The 17,578-nt window shown below is 45.5% G+C and overlaps 1 protein-coding gene and 1 long non-coding RNA gene across 5 annotated transcripts in view; both read left to right on the plus strand.

Moving 5' to 3' along the window:
- The window catches only part of RAB11FIP1 (RAB11 family interacting protein 1), a 38,340-nt gene that overhangs the window by 9,316 nt on the left and 11,446 nt on the right, over positions 1-17,578 (plus strand). For 3 of the 4 annotated variants that reach the window (XM_059685391.1, XM_059685389.1, XM_059685390.1), the window contains exons 2-5: positions 6,612-7,054; positions 8,370-9,153; positions 10,113-12,263; positions 13,019-13,127. In XM_059685391.1, the coding sequence (XP_059541374.1) occupies positions 6,612-7,054; positions 8,370-9,153; positions 10,113-12,263; positions 13,019-13,127 (3,487 nt within the window). The remainder of the gene's footprint in view (positions 1-6,611; positions 7,055-8,369; positions 9,154-10,112; positions 12,264-13,018; positions 13,128-17,578) is intronic. The other variant, XM_059685392.1, reaches the window with a different exon arrangement.
- Positions 14,056-15,715, plus strand: LOC132228650 (uncharacterized). The gene is made up of 2 exons (XR_009451394.1): positions 14,056-14,347; positions 14,572-15,715. It is a non-coding gene; the product is annotated as an uncharacterized LOC132228650 (long non-coding RNA).

A 17,578-nucleotide genomic window follows, 5' to 3' on the forward strand; every position in this document is an offset into this window, starting at 1 on the left:
CTCACTTTGATTACTTTCTAACACAGTGGTTCTCAACCTGTTGGTCGAGACCCCTTTGGGGGTCGAATGACCCTTTCACAGGGGTCGCCTAACACCATTGGAAAACACATATATAATTACATACTGTTTTTGTGATTAATCACTATGCTTTAATTATGTTCAATTTGTAACAATGAAATTGGGGGTCACCACAACATGAGGAACTGTATTAAAGGGTCGCGGCATTAGGAAGGCTGAGAACCACTGTTCTAACAGAATTTCTGTAGAGCAAATAATATAGGAAGGACCAAAAGCATTTTCAGTGGCTTTTTCTGTTCTCTCTCCTATACCATGTCACTTACCAACTTTTAGGATTGAGTTTGGTGGCCACAGATAGCCTTTTGGTGCCATTAGAATGGCTAAAATTAGGGCAAAAAAGTGATCCATTTGCCGCTGTCATGATTTACCAGGAGTCCTTCCAAGCAGTTGATAGTGGGCAGAGGGGAAGGGCCACCTGGGAAGCAAGGTTGGCTGATTGGTGATTCAGTATTCAGAGTTAGGCAATGATGACCAGCCACCTTGGTCAATAACAAAACTGGTTAAACTACTTAGCTTCGGCAAGGTACACACCGCCAATGTTTTATAGGTCATAAACTCTTCTGTCCCTATTTGCTATGCATCGCTTCTCCGCTGCTAGAGAAGAGTGTGGACATTTTACCCATCGCTCCTTTTCAGAACCCTTGTAGATGTCCTCAGCTGCTAACCCCACAGGATTTTCAGCTTTCTTTTTATTTCCTGGGGAAGACAATGAGCATTTCTTCACCTAAGAAAGATCGAGTGTGTCCCCTGTCTCGAAACACCACGTCAGGTGCTGTTCTGTTCCTTCCTGCTTCTTTCCTGATGTGGGGCCATACTCCCCTGGGTCACGATGCTGGGTCATGATGCTTGGTCATGGTGGAGATGACTCACACTACAAGTCACGGCTGAGATTTTGCAGGGGAAGGGAAACAGGCAGTCCACCACTGACCGTTGAGTGCAAACTGGACCCACGGACAAGGCTCCCTTGAAATTAAGCAAATACTGTAAAATGTTGACTTGACTCGTAGAGCTGTGGTCTCCCTTTGCCTTGCCTTTCTGTGTCCAATCGGAGGACACAGTATTCATTTTGCTGGACCCCTATGTAGGCGGTTCTAATAACCCCTTGGGGTTTAGTAAATGAGCTGAGAACTGTATTCATGTGTGAGAGTCCTCATTTGTGGTGAAACTACAGTTTCTCTTCATTTCTAATGATTTCCTTATGCTCCAAAGTTAGAAAAGGCAGCAGTTGTGCCAATGTCACCAACACTTTGTGACGATGTTCCTAAAGCTCACTCTCTGTCCCCCCCCCCCCCCCGCCCCCCTGCAGAGGGTAAGTTTTTTAGGGCAGAATCTGGCCTCTTTGTTTTGTATGTTCAGTGCCTGGCATGTAAACAATATTTGAACCGAATCTTTGGAGCCACCATTTCTCTGCACGTGCCTGCCCTCAGGAATGTTTTGAAGGAAAAACATGCTTGCTTCATCTGCAGGAAGATTAGTTTTGAGACATACCAGTCAGTCTTTTACAAGTGTAATCCCCAATGTTTGCACGTCTCATCTCCCAAGAGCAGGAGCCACACTGCCCTCACCCTGCCGCATTCTGATGGAAGGCCCCCTGGGATCCGCTTTCCCTGTGTTTGAGAAACTGTACATTCTGAGGCAAATCAACCCTGAGAATTGGGCATGGTTGGATGGCATGAGCTGTTCTCAGAATGACTGTTTCAAAGCCCAGGAGATTTGACAATGCAGATCTAGGCAGTAGCTCCTCAACCCAGCCCTGGGGGTGGGGGGATCCTGAGTTCTGCCTTCCACCTCTTTTCCTTTTCATTCTATTTTTTAAAAAATATATTTTATTGATTTTTTACAGAGAGGAGGGGAGAGGGATAGAGAGTTAGAAACATTGATGAGAGAGAAACATGGATCAGCTGCCTCATGCACGCCCCCTACTGGGGATGTGCCCGCAACCAAAGTACATGCCCTTGACTGGAATCGAACCTGGGACCCTTGAGTCTGCAGGCCGATGCTCTATCTGCTGAGCCAAACCGGTTAGGGCTCATTCTATTTTTACATTCCCTACTGCTCTTAGTCCTAGACCTAATCTTACATCTAGAAGACTGGAAAGAATTTTTCTTTATTTTTTATCTGTTGTTTGACCAAAAAACCCAACCCTAATCCCCTAACAGGAGGGCAGCTGTGTGGATGCTTCACATTTTTGCTTGTATATGCCCAAGACTATCACTTGTGTGAGACGCATGGAGGGGTAAAAGACTGAAGTTTTCATTCTGTACTATTTAAAAAAAAATGTTTTTATTGATTTTTGAGAGAGGAAGGGAGAGGGAGAAACATCCATCAGATGCCTCCTGCACACCTGCTACTGGGGAGCGAGCACACAACCCGGGCATGTGCCCTGACCAGGAATCCAACAGGTGACCTCTGACCAGGCCTCTATACCATTTTGTATGATTTTAATTTTTATCCTATGCCTGTTATTACTTAAAAATATAGTTTACATACATTTCCTGTCACTTCCTATGTATTCAGAAATCCTACTAAACTTTGAAGAACTGAACTTTAATTATAAGTAAAAATCATTATTTGCGCTGAAACCGGTTTGGCTCAGTGGATAGAGTGCTTGCCTGCGGACTGAAGGGTCCCAGGTTCGATTCCGGTCAAGGGCATGTACCTGGGTTGCGGGCACATCCCCAGTGGGAGATGTGCAGGAGGCAGCTGATCGATGTTTCTCTCTCATCGATGTTTCTGACTCTCTATCTCTCTCCCTTCCTTTCTGTAAAAAATCAATAAAATATATTTTAAAAAATCATTATTTGCTTATAGAAGGGATCATTTTTGATAGGTTGCAGGGTTTTGTCAGACATGGGTTTAAAAATAAACTTGCTACATTGGGATTATGGCTTTCTTCTCTGTTCTCTGCCCTTTGGACTAGGAAAATGAACCCGGCCCTGATTTCTGAGATAATGTAAGTAAACCGTCTGGGCCTACGTGAAAGGTAATGCTGGACACGCCCACGCTGACATCTTGTGCTGTGTGGCCATGCTTTATTATTTATGAACTACTTCCGCAAGGTGCTGGAATTAAGTGGGCTTAAAAGCAAATGAACAGAAATGCTTAAAAATTGAATTGATGTTTAAAGATTAAAACCCCGTTACATGTTCTGGTTGGGGATTCCTTAGGATGATTTATAACTCTTGTTATAAATTATGCTTGTGTCAAATATCCCTTGGATAATATTGATAATAGAAGAAACAACTCCTGTCTTCCTTTCTAGCTTTAATAAACCCAGCACAGGTTTTTAAAAATTCTGAACATATGCATGAGATGCTTACCCGTCTGTGATTCAGCCTACCTTTCACCTCCTTAAATAGTGCTGTTCTGGGGTTCCTTGGTGTTTGGGTTGTTTGTGAAAGTAAGCAGACAGGACCAGTTGATGAAGTGTCTCTTCACACCTCCTAGTGGTGTTGGGCTTCCAAAACAAATCCCACGTCAGCGCCTGCGGCTTGAACCTGTGCAGCAGGTAATAATAGGCCCGCAGGGAGGATTCTGGAGTTGACTGGAGCTTTGGTCAAAATAAACAGACTTTGGCACTGATATTTTTGGAAAGGCAGGCCTGGTCCCAAGAACTGTCAAGTCCATATTCTTTAAAAGTCTGTCCTGTCTTCGCATCCCCTGGGTGGACAGGGGCAGCTCTCTGCTTGTGGCTGGTATGGTCCTCTGAGCCCTGGGACTCAGCTTTCAGCAACCCTTTCCAAGTTGGTATTTACAAAAGGTAACCACCTTCATCACCACGGCTACCAGTTAGCACATGACTGTCAGAAGAGAAAAATACAAATAATCCTCTCGGCATCTAAGTGACAAATATGCAAACTATTCCCCGGCCAGGTTCTGGGAAATGCACTGGAAAGACACCAGGCTGGCAGAGGCCAGGCTGTCTGGCAGGTCCTTGCATCTCCCCTCCCTCTCCAGCTGTGGATTGTGGTTTTAAAAACCATGGTAGATTTCTCCTCGAGGTCCAAAATCATAGCTGACATCATGTTCTCGGATCTTGGCTGTATTTTGATAATGTGGGTTAAGCTCTTCGTGATGACATTGTACACTGGACTTTATGAAAGTTTATGATTAATGACTGATGGCAAGCTATGGTGGGTTCTCCCCCTTTCTGTTATCTTAGGACGTTTAAATTAGCAGCTCAAACTTTCCTCAAAAAGAGTTGAGCCCTAGCTGGTTTGGCCTGCAACCAAAGGGTCCCAGGTTCGGTTCTAGCCAAGAGCATGTACCTTGGTTGCAGGCTCCTCCCTAGCCTGGGTCCTGATGGGGTGGGGTGGGGTGGGGGTGGGGGTGGGGTGGCGTGCAGGAGGCAACCAATCGATGTGTCTCTCTCATATTGATGTTTCTCTCTGCCTTTCCCTCTTTCTTCCACTCTCTCTAAAAGATCAATGGAAAAATATCCTCAGGTGAGGATTAACAACAACAAAAATAAATAAATAAGAGTTGAAATCTGAGCCCTCCCTCCTGTGTGTTGCAAAAGGTGGCCCATTGGGAAGATACGTTAGGAGAGAATGCCAAGCAGGAATCTTGGTGTAAGGGACAAGTGGGAGCTCTGAAGTGCAGAACTGATTCAGAACCCAGTTGTGCCTCTTACGAGTCCTAGGACCTTGTACCAATGACCTCACTTGCAAGCCTCCATCTCATTCATCTGTAAAATGGGTAAAAGATCCCATTTTTGAGATAGAGAAATGTCATTCTTGTGAGACTTAAATGAGGATGTTTCTCAGTGTGTGCCGTGCCCGGTATGCTGGAGGTGCTGTTTAAGTGTTGGGTTTCTACCTCCCTCTGCTCCCTTCCTTGAAGTGTAGGGTGAGCTAAAATAGTGAGGGCAGTGATCTGCCCTGTGAGCAAGACAGGCTGAAGGTGAAAGAGGAAATTGCGGTTGTTTGGGCAAAAACCATCATTTCCGTAAAGCCCCATGGCCCTCAGCTCTTAAATAGGTCACTAAAATGAAGTCAGAATGTAGGTTCTGTCTGTGAGGGTGACGTTGGGGCTGGTTGTCAGGAGACCGTGTACTTGGAGCTGCTTGTTCTGTAGTGGTCACACTGCTCACATTCTTGCAGTTAACCAGCTGGAAAATGCCAAGGGGAGAGCTCCTTTTTCTGAAGTTTGTCTTTCAGTGGAGTGGAACTGATACGTCATTTGCCAAAGTCTTGAAGTAGTTTGCAAATGACCAGGAGAAATACTTGAATAATGTTTGAAATATTCCTTTAAAAAAAATTGTGGGCCCTAGCCAGTTCGGCTCAGTGGATAGAGCATCGGCCTGTGGACCAAAGGGTCCCAGGTTCGATTCTGGCCAAGGGCATGTACCTTGGTTGCAAGCTCCTCCCCGGCCTGGGCCCTGGTCGGTGCTCCTTCAGGAGGCACCCAATCGATGTGTTTCTCTCACATCGATGTTTCTCTCTGTCTTTCTCTTGCTCTTCCACGCTCCCTAAAAATCAATGGAAAAATATCCTTGGGTGAGGATTAACAAAGGAAAAAAACATTGTGGTAAACAATTATACATACATAACAAAATTTACCACTTTAACCATTTTTAGGTATACAGTTCTGTGGTATTGAGCACATTCACATTGTTGTGAAACCATCACCACCATTCAACCCAAAACTTAAAATTTTTTTTTTTTGTTAATCCTCACTTGAGTATATTTTTACCATTAATTTTTAGAGACAGTGGAAGGAAGGTGGGGGGGGGGGATTGATGTGAGACACATTGATTGATTGCCTCCTGCACATGTTGAACTTACAACCCAGATATGTGCCCTTGACCAGGAGTCAAACCCACAATCCTTTGGTGCACAGACTGATGCTCTTTCATTAATTCATCAGGTATTTATTGAACTATTATTGTACTAAACCTCATGGGATAAATCACTGAGCCACACTGGTCAGGCAAACTGTGTCCCCATTAAACACTAACTCTTCATTCACTCCTTCTCCCAACTCTTGGTGACCAGCATTCTCCTTTCTGTCTCTATGAATTTTACTACTCCACATGCCTCATATAAGTGGAATCTATATATATATATTTACTGTCTTATATTTTCAATTACTCCCTACCAGGGACTGTTCTACAAACGCTTGCTTTTCTCAGATTTACTTGTAAATTTGCATTCTACCTTCTTAACTATGTGTGTATGATCTTTGCATTTTTACCCTATTGCAGGAAAATACAGGTCATTGGAAATGATTTGTTGGAGTGGTTATTTTATTTTTAAACATAGCACTTTATTGACTCAAGAAGATTTTAGGTGATGCTACACTGAGTACAGAATCAGATCCTATCTTTGCCTAGTGGGTGGCTTCTCAAAAATAAAACGACAAGTTCTGTCTTTATCCCCTCCCCCACCCTTTACTCCCCAAAGAAGAGAGCATAAGAATATGTTTGTATAAGTGGTTGGTAACAGCGGAGAGGAGGGGCCAGTTAGTAGGGATTGTGAACGTTGTCTTAGGCTCTTCAGTTCAAAGCTAACCTCTCAGCCTTCTCCTTGTAGGTGGTACACCTTGAAATCCAAACCAGGAAAGAAGGATAAAGAGCGAGGAGAAATCGAGGTTGACATCCAATTTATGAGAAACAACATGACTGCTAGCATGTTTGACCTGTCCGTGAAAGACAAGTCTCGGAATCCATTTGGGAAACTGAAGGACAAGATCAGGGGGAAGAATAAGGATAGTGCATCAGACACCGCTTCAGCCATCCTCCCCAGCACATCACCCTCTGTCGACAGCGACGATGAGTCACCTTCGAAAGACAAGAAAAAGAAGTCAAAGATCAAGACCTTGTTTTCCAAGTCTAACTTGCAGAAAACACCACTTTCCCAGTCCATGTCTGTCCTGCCTACTCCAAAGTCAGACAAAGTGCTGCTGCGTCCTGGGGAGTTTCAGTCCCGGTGGGAGGATGATGACAACGAGGATGAGTCCTCCTCTGCCTCAGACAGTGAGTTCCCTCCTCCTTCTTACTTGGCCTCTTCCTCTCAGCTTAACTTACTTTGCTTTAGAGAGAAAAAACACACCAATCTTACGAGAAAGATTTTAATTGAGATTCTCAGTTACTAAACTGATGGTGGTGGTGGTGGTAATGATGGATTATCTTGGTCAGGAAGCCTTCTCTATTTCTAACCCCTCTGGTTTCTAAGAATGTATAAATTCTTTTTCCAAAATGTCTGGTTCTATAACTGATGTACATTAATACAAGCATCTAGATCAGTGGTTCTCAACCTGTGGGGCGTGACCCCTATGGGGGTCGAAAGACCCTTTCACAGGGGTCGCCTAAGACCATCGGAAAACACATATATAATTACATATTGTTTTTGTGATTAATCACTATGCTTTAATTATGTTCAATTTGTAACAATGAAAATACATCCTGCATATCAGATATTTACATTACGATTCATAACAGTAGCAAAATTACAGTTATGAAGTAGCAACGAAAATAATTTTATGGTTGGGGGTCACCACAACATGAACTATATTAAAGAGTCGCGGCATTAGGAAGGTTGAGAACTACTGGTCTAGATTGAACAAAATGAGTGCATCCAGGTTTGTTTTGTGTTTTTAAAGAATATATATTTGTATTGATTTCAGAGAGGAAGAGAGAGGGAGAGAGAGATAGAAACATCAGTGATGAGAGAGAATCATTGATCATCTGTCTCCTGCACGCCCCCTACTGGGGATCGAGCCCACAACCTGGGCATGTGCCCTGACTGGGAATCAAACTGTGACCTCCTGGTTCATAGGTCAATGTCAACTACTGAGCCACACCAGCTGGGCAGGTTTTTGTTTTTTAAAATTTAAGGTTAAACCATGGAACATTAGTGACATTTCATTAATTCATCAGGTTTTTATTGCACTATTATTGTACTAAACCTCATGGGATAAATCCATAATGAAAGCTGAGGAAAATCCAGTTCCCTTTAGTCTGAATTAACTGTGTATTTTGAACTGCAATTTCAATGATCAAATCCCTACTGTTGGCCAGATTCTGTTAACTCTACCAAAAGTGCTGCCCTTTTCATGGATTAAATGCAGGGTTTCTCAACCTTAGCACTGCTCATAGTTTGGGCCAGATCATTCTTTGTTGGGGGTGGGGGTGGGGAACTGTCCCATGCATTGTATGATCTTTGGGAGCATCCTGGCCTCTACCTGTGACAACCGAGAATGTATTCAGGCACCGAAAATCCCCCTCCCTCCAGTTGTGGGCCAGTCGTTTAACTTCTTATTCCCTTTTGCCTTTGTTTTCCTTCCCACAGTCATGTCTCACAAGAGAACAGCAAGCGCAGATCCCAAGCAACTGAACCAGGTCAACCTCACCCTTCCCAAGAAGGAAGGGCTCTCTTTTCTTGGCGGCCTTCGGTCCAAGAACGACTCGCTCTCCCGCTCTAATGTCTGTATCAACGGGAACCATGTTTATGTGGAGCAGCCAGAAGGCAAGTCTGAGGCGAAGGACAGCACCTCCTCTTCCCCGTCCCCGCAGGGCTTCAGGAAGAAGCACTTGTTCTCCTCCACGGAAAACCTGTCTCCTCGGTCCTGGAAGGAACCTGGGGACGGGGGTGCCGTGTCTCCTGACAAGTGGCTCTCTGAGCCTTCCACAAAGAACTCTCCGAAATCCACGACCCTGCCGCCCTCCTGGCCGCCGGTCAGCGGGGACATTAGGGAAAACACAGCTCCAGCGAAGTTGGAGGCCGTGAAAGAATCCAAAGAGAGCAAGAAGCATGAGAACAAGAAGTCCTCTTTGCTGTCTCTGGTGACAGGAAAGAAGGATGCGGCCAAGGGCAGTGAAGGCGAAAGCCCTGCTTCCACCCCTGGGAAGGAGCAGGAGGGCCCGCTGAGGGAGGACGGGCCGGGGCCTGCTGAGGGTCTTGGGAAGAGATCTGAGAAGGATACGATGGCCGCCTTCTCCGGACGGGGAAAATCCCTGAACCCCTTTGAAGAAGGGCAGAGCGCAGAACCGGCGGCTGACCCAGAGCCCAAGTCTGAACGGACACCACCTGTTACCTCTGCCAGGGCGCCCCAGACCAAAGCCGTGAAACCTCGGTGAGTCTTGGCCCTTCGTGTGTGATATGCAGACCCAGGGGAATGCCGTGGGTGTAGCAGATTCTGAGTGTTGCATGTTGAGGACACCAGGTTTCGGTTGTGGTATGTGCAGGACTGGGTGTAAGTTCTTCACACCTCTCCCTTCGAGGCTGATGTTATCTCTCCTCCTTGCACACTTTGCTGTCATGAGAGACCCTTGGTCACACTCCTGTGACAGTTCTCTGCGTGTTTACTCTGCATCTTGTTGCAAGAGCCTGGGGGTTTCTGCTTGTCAGCATGACTCATTCACTCGCAGTGTTTCTGTGGTCTGGGTTGGGAGAGGCTTGTATTTGAGATTCTGCTTACTGTGATTTCACACAGTCACACACAGACTCACACAGACATGCAGAGACGGTTGCTCTTCAAAATGTGTGCGTGTTGCCCTGTGGTGGATCTTTTACTGCTTTGAACTTTCTAGATGCTTTCTGTGTGTCACCAAAAGGAACTGTGGGCTGCCCAACCTGGTTTGGCTCAATGGATAGAGCGTTGACCTGTGGATGGAAGGGTCCCGGTTCAATTCTGGTCAAGGGCACATACCTGGGTTGTGGGCTCGATCCCCAGTAAGAGGCATGGAAGAGGCAGCTGATCAATGATTCTCATCATTGATGTTTCTATCTCTCTCTTCCCTCGCCCTTCCTCTCTGAAATCAATAAAAATATAAAAACAACAACTGTGGGCTGTCGCTTTACCTGGATCTTTCTGTTCCTGTTGCAAAGCCCTTTGTGTGGCAGGTGTGCTCGGTGATGAAGTGTCCCTTTTGTACATTAAGTATTGGTGTGTTCCTTTTTTAACTTCTTAAGGTACTGCCCCACACTTATCAGTAAGTTCTCCCCTTTGGACGACTTTACTTTTACATGTTTTTTCGCCTCTCATGCAGCATCTGCAACTGACCGGCAGATTTTATTTTGTCCTTTTTGCAGACTGGAAGTGTCTCCAGAGGTTCAACCCACAGCCAGGCTTCCTCCTCCCCCTGACTCCCTTCCCTTTTTTCCTGCTCTCCCTTCCAGTCCCGCTCAGACACCTGTCTCTCCTGAGTTGGGGCGTGAGGCAGAGACACAGTCCTCAGAATCTCCTTCTGTCTTCTCTGCTTTCTCCCCGCCCCTTGCAGCTCCCATTTCTACATCCACGCCTATCACAAGCTGGCCTTCCACCGAGCAGGGCCAGGCTGGTGCTGAGGAACCATCGGTGCCCCTTGACGCAGAGGTGCAAAAGGAGAGTTTAACACAAGTTCCAAGCGCTGTTTCTTGTGCCCGGGGCTCACTTCCCAAACAGCCACCCACGGTGGTGTGGAAAGGGACGGAGGAGGCTCCAGCGGGGAAGACCAGCGAGACGGACACAGAGAAGGATACCGGTGGCGATGACTCAGCACAGTGTGCCCCGAAGGAGGCGGACACAGAGAAGGATACCAGTGGCGATGACTCAGCACAGTGTCCCCCGAAGGAGGCGGACACAGAGAAGGATACCAGTGGCGATGACTCAGCACAGTGTCCCCCGAAGGAGGCGGACACAGAGAAGGATACCAGTGGCGATGACTCAGCACAGTGTCCCCCGAAGGAGGCGGACACAGAGAAGGATACCAGTGGCGATGACTCAGCACAGTGTCCCCCGAAGGAGGCGGACACAGAGAAGGATACCGGTGGCGATGACTCAGCACAGTGTCCCCCGAAGCAGCCTGAAACGGGGCAGCCAGAAGAACCTCCGAGGTTTCCCCCCAAAAAGCAACAAGACTACCCCCCTTCGTCAGAAGGGGCCCGAGAAGTAACATTGGCCCTTTCAGCGAGAAGCGGCAGGACGGGAGGCCCGGCTGGGAAGCCTCCAATGGGGGTAAGGACAGACTTGGAGAGTCGGTCTGGGTTTTTTGAGGAGGACAGAGTGCGGGGTGGGGAAATGACTGCCACAATCAAACAGGCGGTACCCCCTCTTCGAATGGGAGAACCGGTCCTCCCACTTAACTCCGCCGTGCGAAGGCATGAGGAGATGGGTCTGAATGACAGTGAGGGCCCAAGGAAGATCAAGAAGCACGTGTCATTTTCTGAGCAGCTGTTTAGGGAAGAGGAGGCGGAGAAGTCCCCTGGGCTGGTCGGAGAGGACGAAAGCCATCCCCAGGAGCTGGGGCGTGAAGGGGCTGCCGCCGGCGACGTGTGTGACAGAGAGCCTGCTGAGCGTCCCCACGCAGAAGACTCCGAGGGGGAGGCTGTGACTGAGCCCCGGCCGCTGAATTCCGGTGTGCCAGCTGCCATGGCCAGTCACCTGCTGCCCCCCTCCCATGAGGACAGTGACTCAGAAGGCCCAGGGAGTGAAGCCAGCTCGGGGCAAGGCATGGAGGGAGACGATACCCTTCTGGCTCAAAATCAGAGCAAAGCCAGTGATCACGAAGGCCTGTTGTCTGATCCCCTGGGTGACCTTCAGTCTGCCTCAGATGTTAAATCTCCAGTCACGGCTGATCTGGACTTAACCCTTCCTTCCATTCCTGAAGTGACATCGGACGATGAAAGAGTGGACGAGGTGGAAGATGACAGAGAGGCAGCGAAAGTGGCAGCTCTGGGAGGAGGAGCTTCTTCCCCGAGCAGGTCACCTGCCCATCCTGAGAAGGCGCCGAGTGGCGAGGCAGGTGGGTCGGCAGTGCCCGCAGACAGCCTGCGTGAGCTCAGGTCGGGAGCACCGGGAGCAGCTGTCAGGGCTTCTTCAGAGCACACTACAGCTTCAGGAATTCTTAAACCAAGTCTCGGCAAGAGCTCACGCTTGGACACCCAGCTGCCAGGCCCTGGCGATGGCGAGGAGGCAAAAGTGATGGGAAATGGGAGGCTAAGGCAGCCTCCTGACCCGGCCCTGGATTCTCCTCTCTCCAGCCCCTCCTTTTCTGAGCCCTCTCCTGCCACACACTCTTCCCCTAGCTACCCACACTCTGACACTCCCCACACCAGTACAGCAGAATCTCAAAAAAAAGCAACAGCAGAGGGCCTCCCTGGTAAAGTGGAAAATTCTGGCAAGAGGAAGCCGCTTCTTCAGGCCTGGGTCTCACCCTCGGAGACACATCCAGTCTCAGCTGGAACTGGGTCAGCCAAGCACAGGTGAGAGTCGGGGGAGATTGTCTTCATAAACTTGAGCAATGTCCCCTCTGCTTTTTGCCTGCAGAGGTGGTTATGGCTTTCTAACCGCACAGATGTTCTGATGGGGCAACCCACCTATTTTGCTGGTAGGGCCCATTTTATAAGGGCTATCTGTCTCCTGTGGTGGGAACACCTGGAGACACTCCTGTGTTTGTAGCGAGAATGTAGTGGTAGTCTTCAAAAATAGTTTAGGAATGATTCTGCACAGATTTGGAGCTCTAAAATAGCAGAGATGCACTGTGATGAGTATCTTAATGGTCTCGAAGCCAACTGAGATTGAGCGGTAGAACCAAGCAGCGTTTTAAAGTTCCACCGCTCAGTGTGAAGCTGGCATGTTTGTTCCGAACTCTTTCTTTACTGCCGAAGAACAGAAGGCTTTGCAAGGGCTCCCACAGTGGAGTCCTAGGCTCTAGTTGCCTCCAGAAAATAAGAGCCTGCCTTTAATGTTCTCCTGACGTTGAGAACGAGGACAAGGGGCTTGTGAGAATGTCAGGACACCTGGCTCGAAGGGTGTGTGTTGTTGGCTTGCATTTGGCTGCCCGGAGCTGACTGCTCTCCTTTCTGCAGGAACATTCGCATGTGTTAGAGCGGAGATGTGAACAGCGCGTCACCACTCTCCGCCCTCGTCTCTCTGGCTGGCTGCCATCTTTGAGATGGGCAGTTTCTCAGCTTTCCCTTACAGAAAGCGCTAAGGATCCTTTCTCCCTTCTCTTTAGACCTCATCTTGTAAAGCCAATGAACACGACAGCCACCAAGATTGCTAACTCCAGCTTGGGAACTGCCACTATCATCAGCGAGAACTTGATCAACGAAGCTATTATGAAGGTATGTCTTTGCCCAGAAATGGGCATGATAGGGATCTAAAAAAACCCACCCATTTCTAGAGTCACCTCTGGATACATCTCCTTGGGCAGCAGGTAACGCCAGGAGTAACTTAGCCGTATGTCTCATGTCTTCAGAAGCCCCTCCACTTGCTACCGAATGATTACTTTTCCCATAGGGTTGTTTGGTTATTGTTGAATTTTTGTGTGACTCAAGTAACATAATTGACATCGGCACTTCTATTTAATGAGGAGAAAGTGTCACCCACCATCTGGCCCATTCAAATGAGATATTTTCATTGTCAGGCAGCCTTTCCTACCTTTTGGCAAGGATACAACATTCTTGTAGTTGTAATCATTGCACAGATATAGTTTTTTGTAACTTTATTCTGAAATCATTTCAAATTTTCAAAAAGTTACAGGAATAGGACAAAGAACTCCTGTGCAGCTTTCATCCCAATTAACCCATGGTTAACATTTTACCAGATTTGCTTTTTCGTTTCCCCCACCCCCTCTTTATTCTCTGTTTGTATACTCATTCCACCCCCCGCCCCCAAGTCATTTGAGATTAAGTTGCTTATATCACACTTCTCTTACCCTAAATACTTAAGTGTGGAATTCCTGAGAATAAGGACATTTATCAAAATCAAGAAATTTAACATTAACGTGATACTCTTTTTTCATTTATAGTCTATATTTCTTTTCTTTCTTTCTTTTTTTTAAATATATTTTATTGATTTTTTACAGAGAGGAAGGGAGAGAGATAGAGAGTCAGAAACATCGATGAGAGAGAAACATCGATCAGCTGCCTCCTGCACATCTCCCACTGGGGATATGCCCGCAACCCAGGCACATGCCCTTGACCGGAATCGAACCTGGGACCCTTCAGTCCGCAGGCCGACGCTCCATCCGCTGAGCCAAACCGGTTTCGGCTACAGTCTATATTTCAATTTCACCAATTGTCCCAGTAATGTCCTTTTTTAGGGTAATTTTTCCTGTAGTCCAGGATCCAATCCAGGGTCACTCATTATGTAGAATTTGACTTAGTTAAGATTTGCAAGGGATTTCCTCATGGTTTGGTTGAGGTTATACATTCTTGGCAGGAATTAACTATGGAAATAACGTGTCCTTCTTAGTGCATTGTATGAAGAGGCACATTATATCAGTTTGTACCAGGAGTGGAAGTGTTAACTCTGATGACTTAGTTTGGTGGTGTCCCCCTAGGTCAATGATGGTGAACCTATGACACGCAAACTCATTTTTTTGTTGATTTTTCTTTGTTAAATGGCATTTAAATATATAAAATAAATATTAAAAATATAAATCTTTGTTTTACTATGGTTGCAAATATCAAAAAATTTCTATATGTGACATGGCACTAGAGTTAAGTTAGGGTTTTTCAAAATGCTGACATATCAAGTTCAAAAGGTTTGCCATCACTGCCCTAGGTTCTCCAGTATAAAGTTGCTATTTTTCCCTTTACAATTAATAAGAAATTTGTGGGGAATTAATTTCAGACTATGTAAACATCCTGTTCCTCATCAACTTTTGATTCATAGGCTTTAGTATCTGCTGATGAATATAGCAGTTGCAAAATGATGGTATTTCCAGCTCCATCACCTGCATAATAACACGTCTTCAATTCTTTTTCACTTAATAATATATCATAACCTTTTTTGCATGTTGCTACTTAATTATTCTTGAAATGGTTATATACCATTATTCACTTAACCATTTCCCTATTGTTACTCAGATTGTTTTCTTTTTTAAAAATTAAATTTATTAAAGTAACATTGGTTAATAACATTACATAAATTTCAAGTGTACAACATTATGTTTTCTGTTTTGCAAGATGAATAACACTACAGTCAACAATTTCTTGTATAGAACTTTTCCCCTCCTGTTAGATTATTTCCTTAAGCTCAGTATCCATGAAAAATATTGCTGGATTAGAGGGTTTCTTCTCGTTGAAAAGCTTAGGCTAACATTAAACAACAACCACCACACAACAAAAAATAAACTCCCTACAAAAACAAAATCAACCTCACAGATGATTTCTGCTTTGAGTGTCCTCATCCTGCCCTTCCTGGTTCTAAAATCAGAATGAATTAGAATCGGCCTTGTTGCAGACCCTGGTCTTTGACTCATTATCACATGGACCGGAGGAGAATGATATACTGAGTGATTGGTGACCATTAGTGGGCAAGGATGTGTTGTGTTTCAAATATGTGGAGAGGAATTTCCTAAATGACTACTGGGGACTGTAGTTGGTAAAAATAAAGTTTATTTATTTGTTCATCCTCACCCAAGGATATTTTCTCCATTGATTTTTAGAGAGAGTAAAAGGGAGAAAGAGAGGGAGAGAAGATGAGAGGGAGGGAGGGAGCGAGGAAGGGAGGGAGAGAGAGAAAGAAACATTGATGTGAGAGAGGCACATCGATTGGTTGCCTCCCACTCTCACCCCAACTGAGGCTGGGGAGTGAACTTGCAACTGAGATATGTGCTCTTGACTGGGAATGGAACCCTGAATCCCGTCCACGGGCCAACACTAACCACTAAGCAAACTGTCCAGTGCAGTCTTTTTTTTTTTTTTTTTTTTTAATAAAACTTTTTTTTGCTCATGACTCCTTCCCTCCTGCAAACATTTTTAAAGTGCTGGGAACCTACGCCACCAGGAGCTGGGCTAAAGGCTCACTGAGGCTGGAGAGCTGAGTTTCAGGCCAAGAGGCTGAGTAGTAATAATGAATTGTGACTGAAAACAAGTCAGCATCTTCTAGCCATCTTGCCTTCTCTCGAAATTACCAGCTGCAGCCAGAACTGTGTACCTACCTACGATGTTTTAGCCCCAGCCTAAAAATGTACCATAACTTGAGCAGCTCAGCTTGGCTGGGTTCTGTGCTTGTGTGGAAGAGGCAGCACTTGTCTTCCTGGAGTTAACAATATTTACCAGGAAACTGGGCAAAAGAACAGCATAAAAGGGACATGAGAACTAGAGTCATGTAGTGGCCTCCCATCCCCTCTTCCTTTTACTGTGGAATGCAGCTTGGCTCCAAAGAGAAACAACACCTAGCTTTCAGGAAGTTAGCAAGAAAGACCCTTGGCTCTCATTTTATTTACTCTTCAAAGCTTGTTTAACCAGGGGCTTATCTCCTGGCCCTGGCAGAGAGAGTAACTTGCCTTAAAACAAAGGCAACTGCTGCTTGGCTTGCTCGTGATTTGTAAGCCCCACTGCTGTCCCTCTGCCCGCAGCAAAGCTCTTAGTCCTGGACCATCCCTAGTAAATAGTCGAGTCAATATGGAAAGTTTCCTAGAGACTGCTGTTGGCTGGCCATATAATGGATGCTTTGTGCTAACGCATGAACAATACTTAGAACAAAAAGAACTACTCTTTGGAATGTTGCAAGGTAAGAGAGAGGTTAGGGAAAGAAATTGCATAGCTAAAGTTATGAAAGGCTAGCTGAATCATTACTAGAATGGATTGGGGGGAAGGTATTTTTCATGGGGCCTCCATCCTTTATGGATGATTTATGCCTGGGCGTGTATTATTTACTCAGGTGGCTTTGACACTTCCATTTAAAAATAATACAGCCAACTACACTCAGAAATCATCTGCCCTGTAATATGGAAAAAGTTGGACACAATTTGAATATACATCATTATTATTGCAACTGTGCGGGAAAAAATCCAATGTAAGATCCTGAGAGGAAATATGTGACAATGGGCACTGTTGTTTCTTGAATTAATGGGTATTTTCTTTGCACCTCTTCCTCTTCATGGCCAATGCTCACCTTCTGAAATGCTGAATTGTTGTATAATTTTTTTAAGTCATCACAATCGTAGAATCTTCTAATGACTTCAAAGTCCTGTATCCGTTTGGAATACAGAATTTAAATTGAATAACTGTTTGGCAGTTTGGATGAAATACCTTAAGTGTGTATGCCTTTTTAATTATACACATTTTTATTAAGGAAATATTTGGAGATGTAACCGAAGATTTATGTTAATGCATTTTAATTAAAATGTTATTATATAATTGTGAAAATTGAAAACAACCTAAATACTCAGGGAAAGAGATGGTTAAAATATGATGGAATTTTAAGCATCTATTAAAAAAAGCAATTTTTGCTAAAATCTAACGATGGGAAAAGGCTCACAAAATAACAATTTAAAGAAGCTATAAAACTATATCCTAGCTCTAGCTGGTTTGGCTTAGTGGATAGAGCATTGGCCTGGGGACTGAAAGGTCCTGGGTTCGATTCCTGTCAAGGGCACATGCCCGGGTTGCAGGCTCGATCCCCAGTAGGGGGCATGCAAGAGGCAGCCAATCAATGATTCTCTTTCATCATTGATGTTTCTATCTCTTCTTCGCCCTTCCTCTCTGAAATCAATAAAAATATATTTTAAAAAAAACCCACAACACTATATCCTGTATGATGTTAAAATTGTAACGCACAC

The sequence above is a fragment of the Myotis daubentonii genome, chromosome 2 (assembly GCF_963259705.1).
Source record: "Myotis daubentonii chromosome 2, mMyoDau2.1, whole genome shotgun sequence".
NCBI classification, from domain to species: domain Eukaryota; kingdom Metazoa; phylum Chordata; class Mammalia; order Chiroptera; family Vespertilionidae; genus Myotis; species Myotis daubentonii.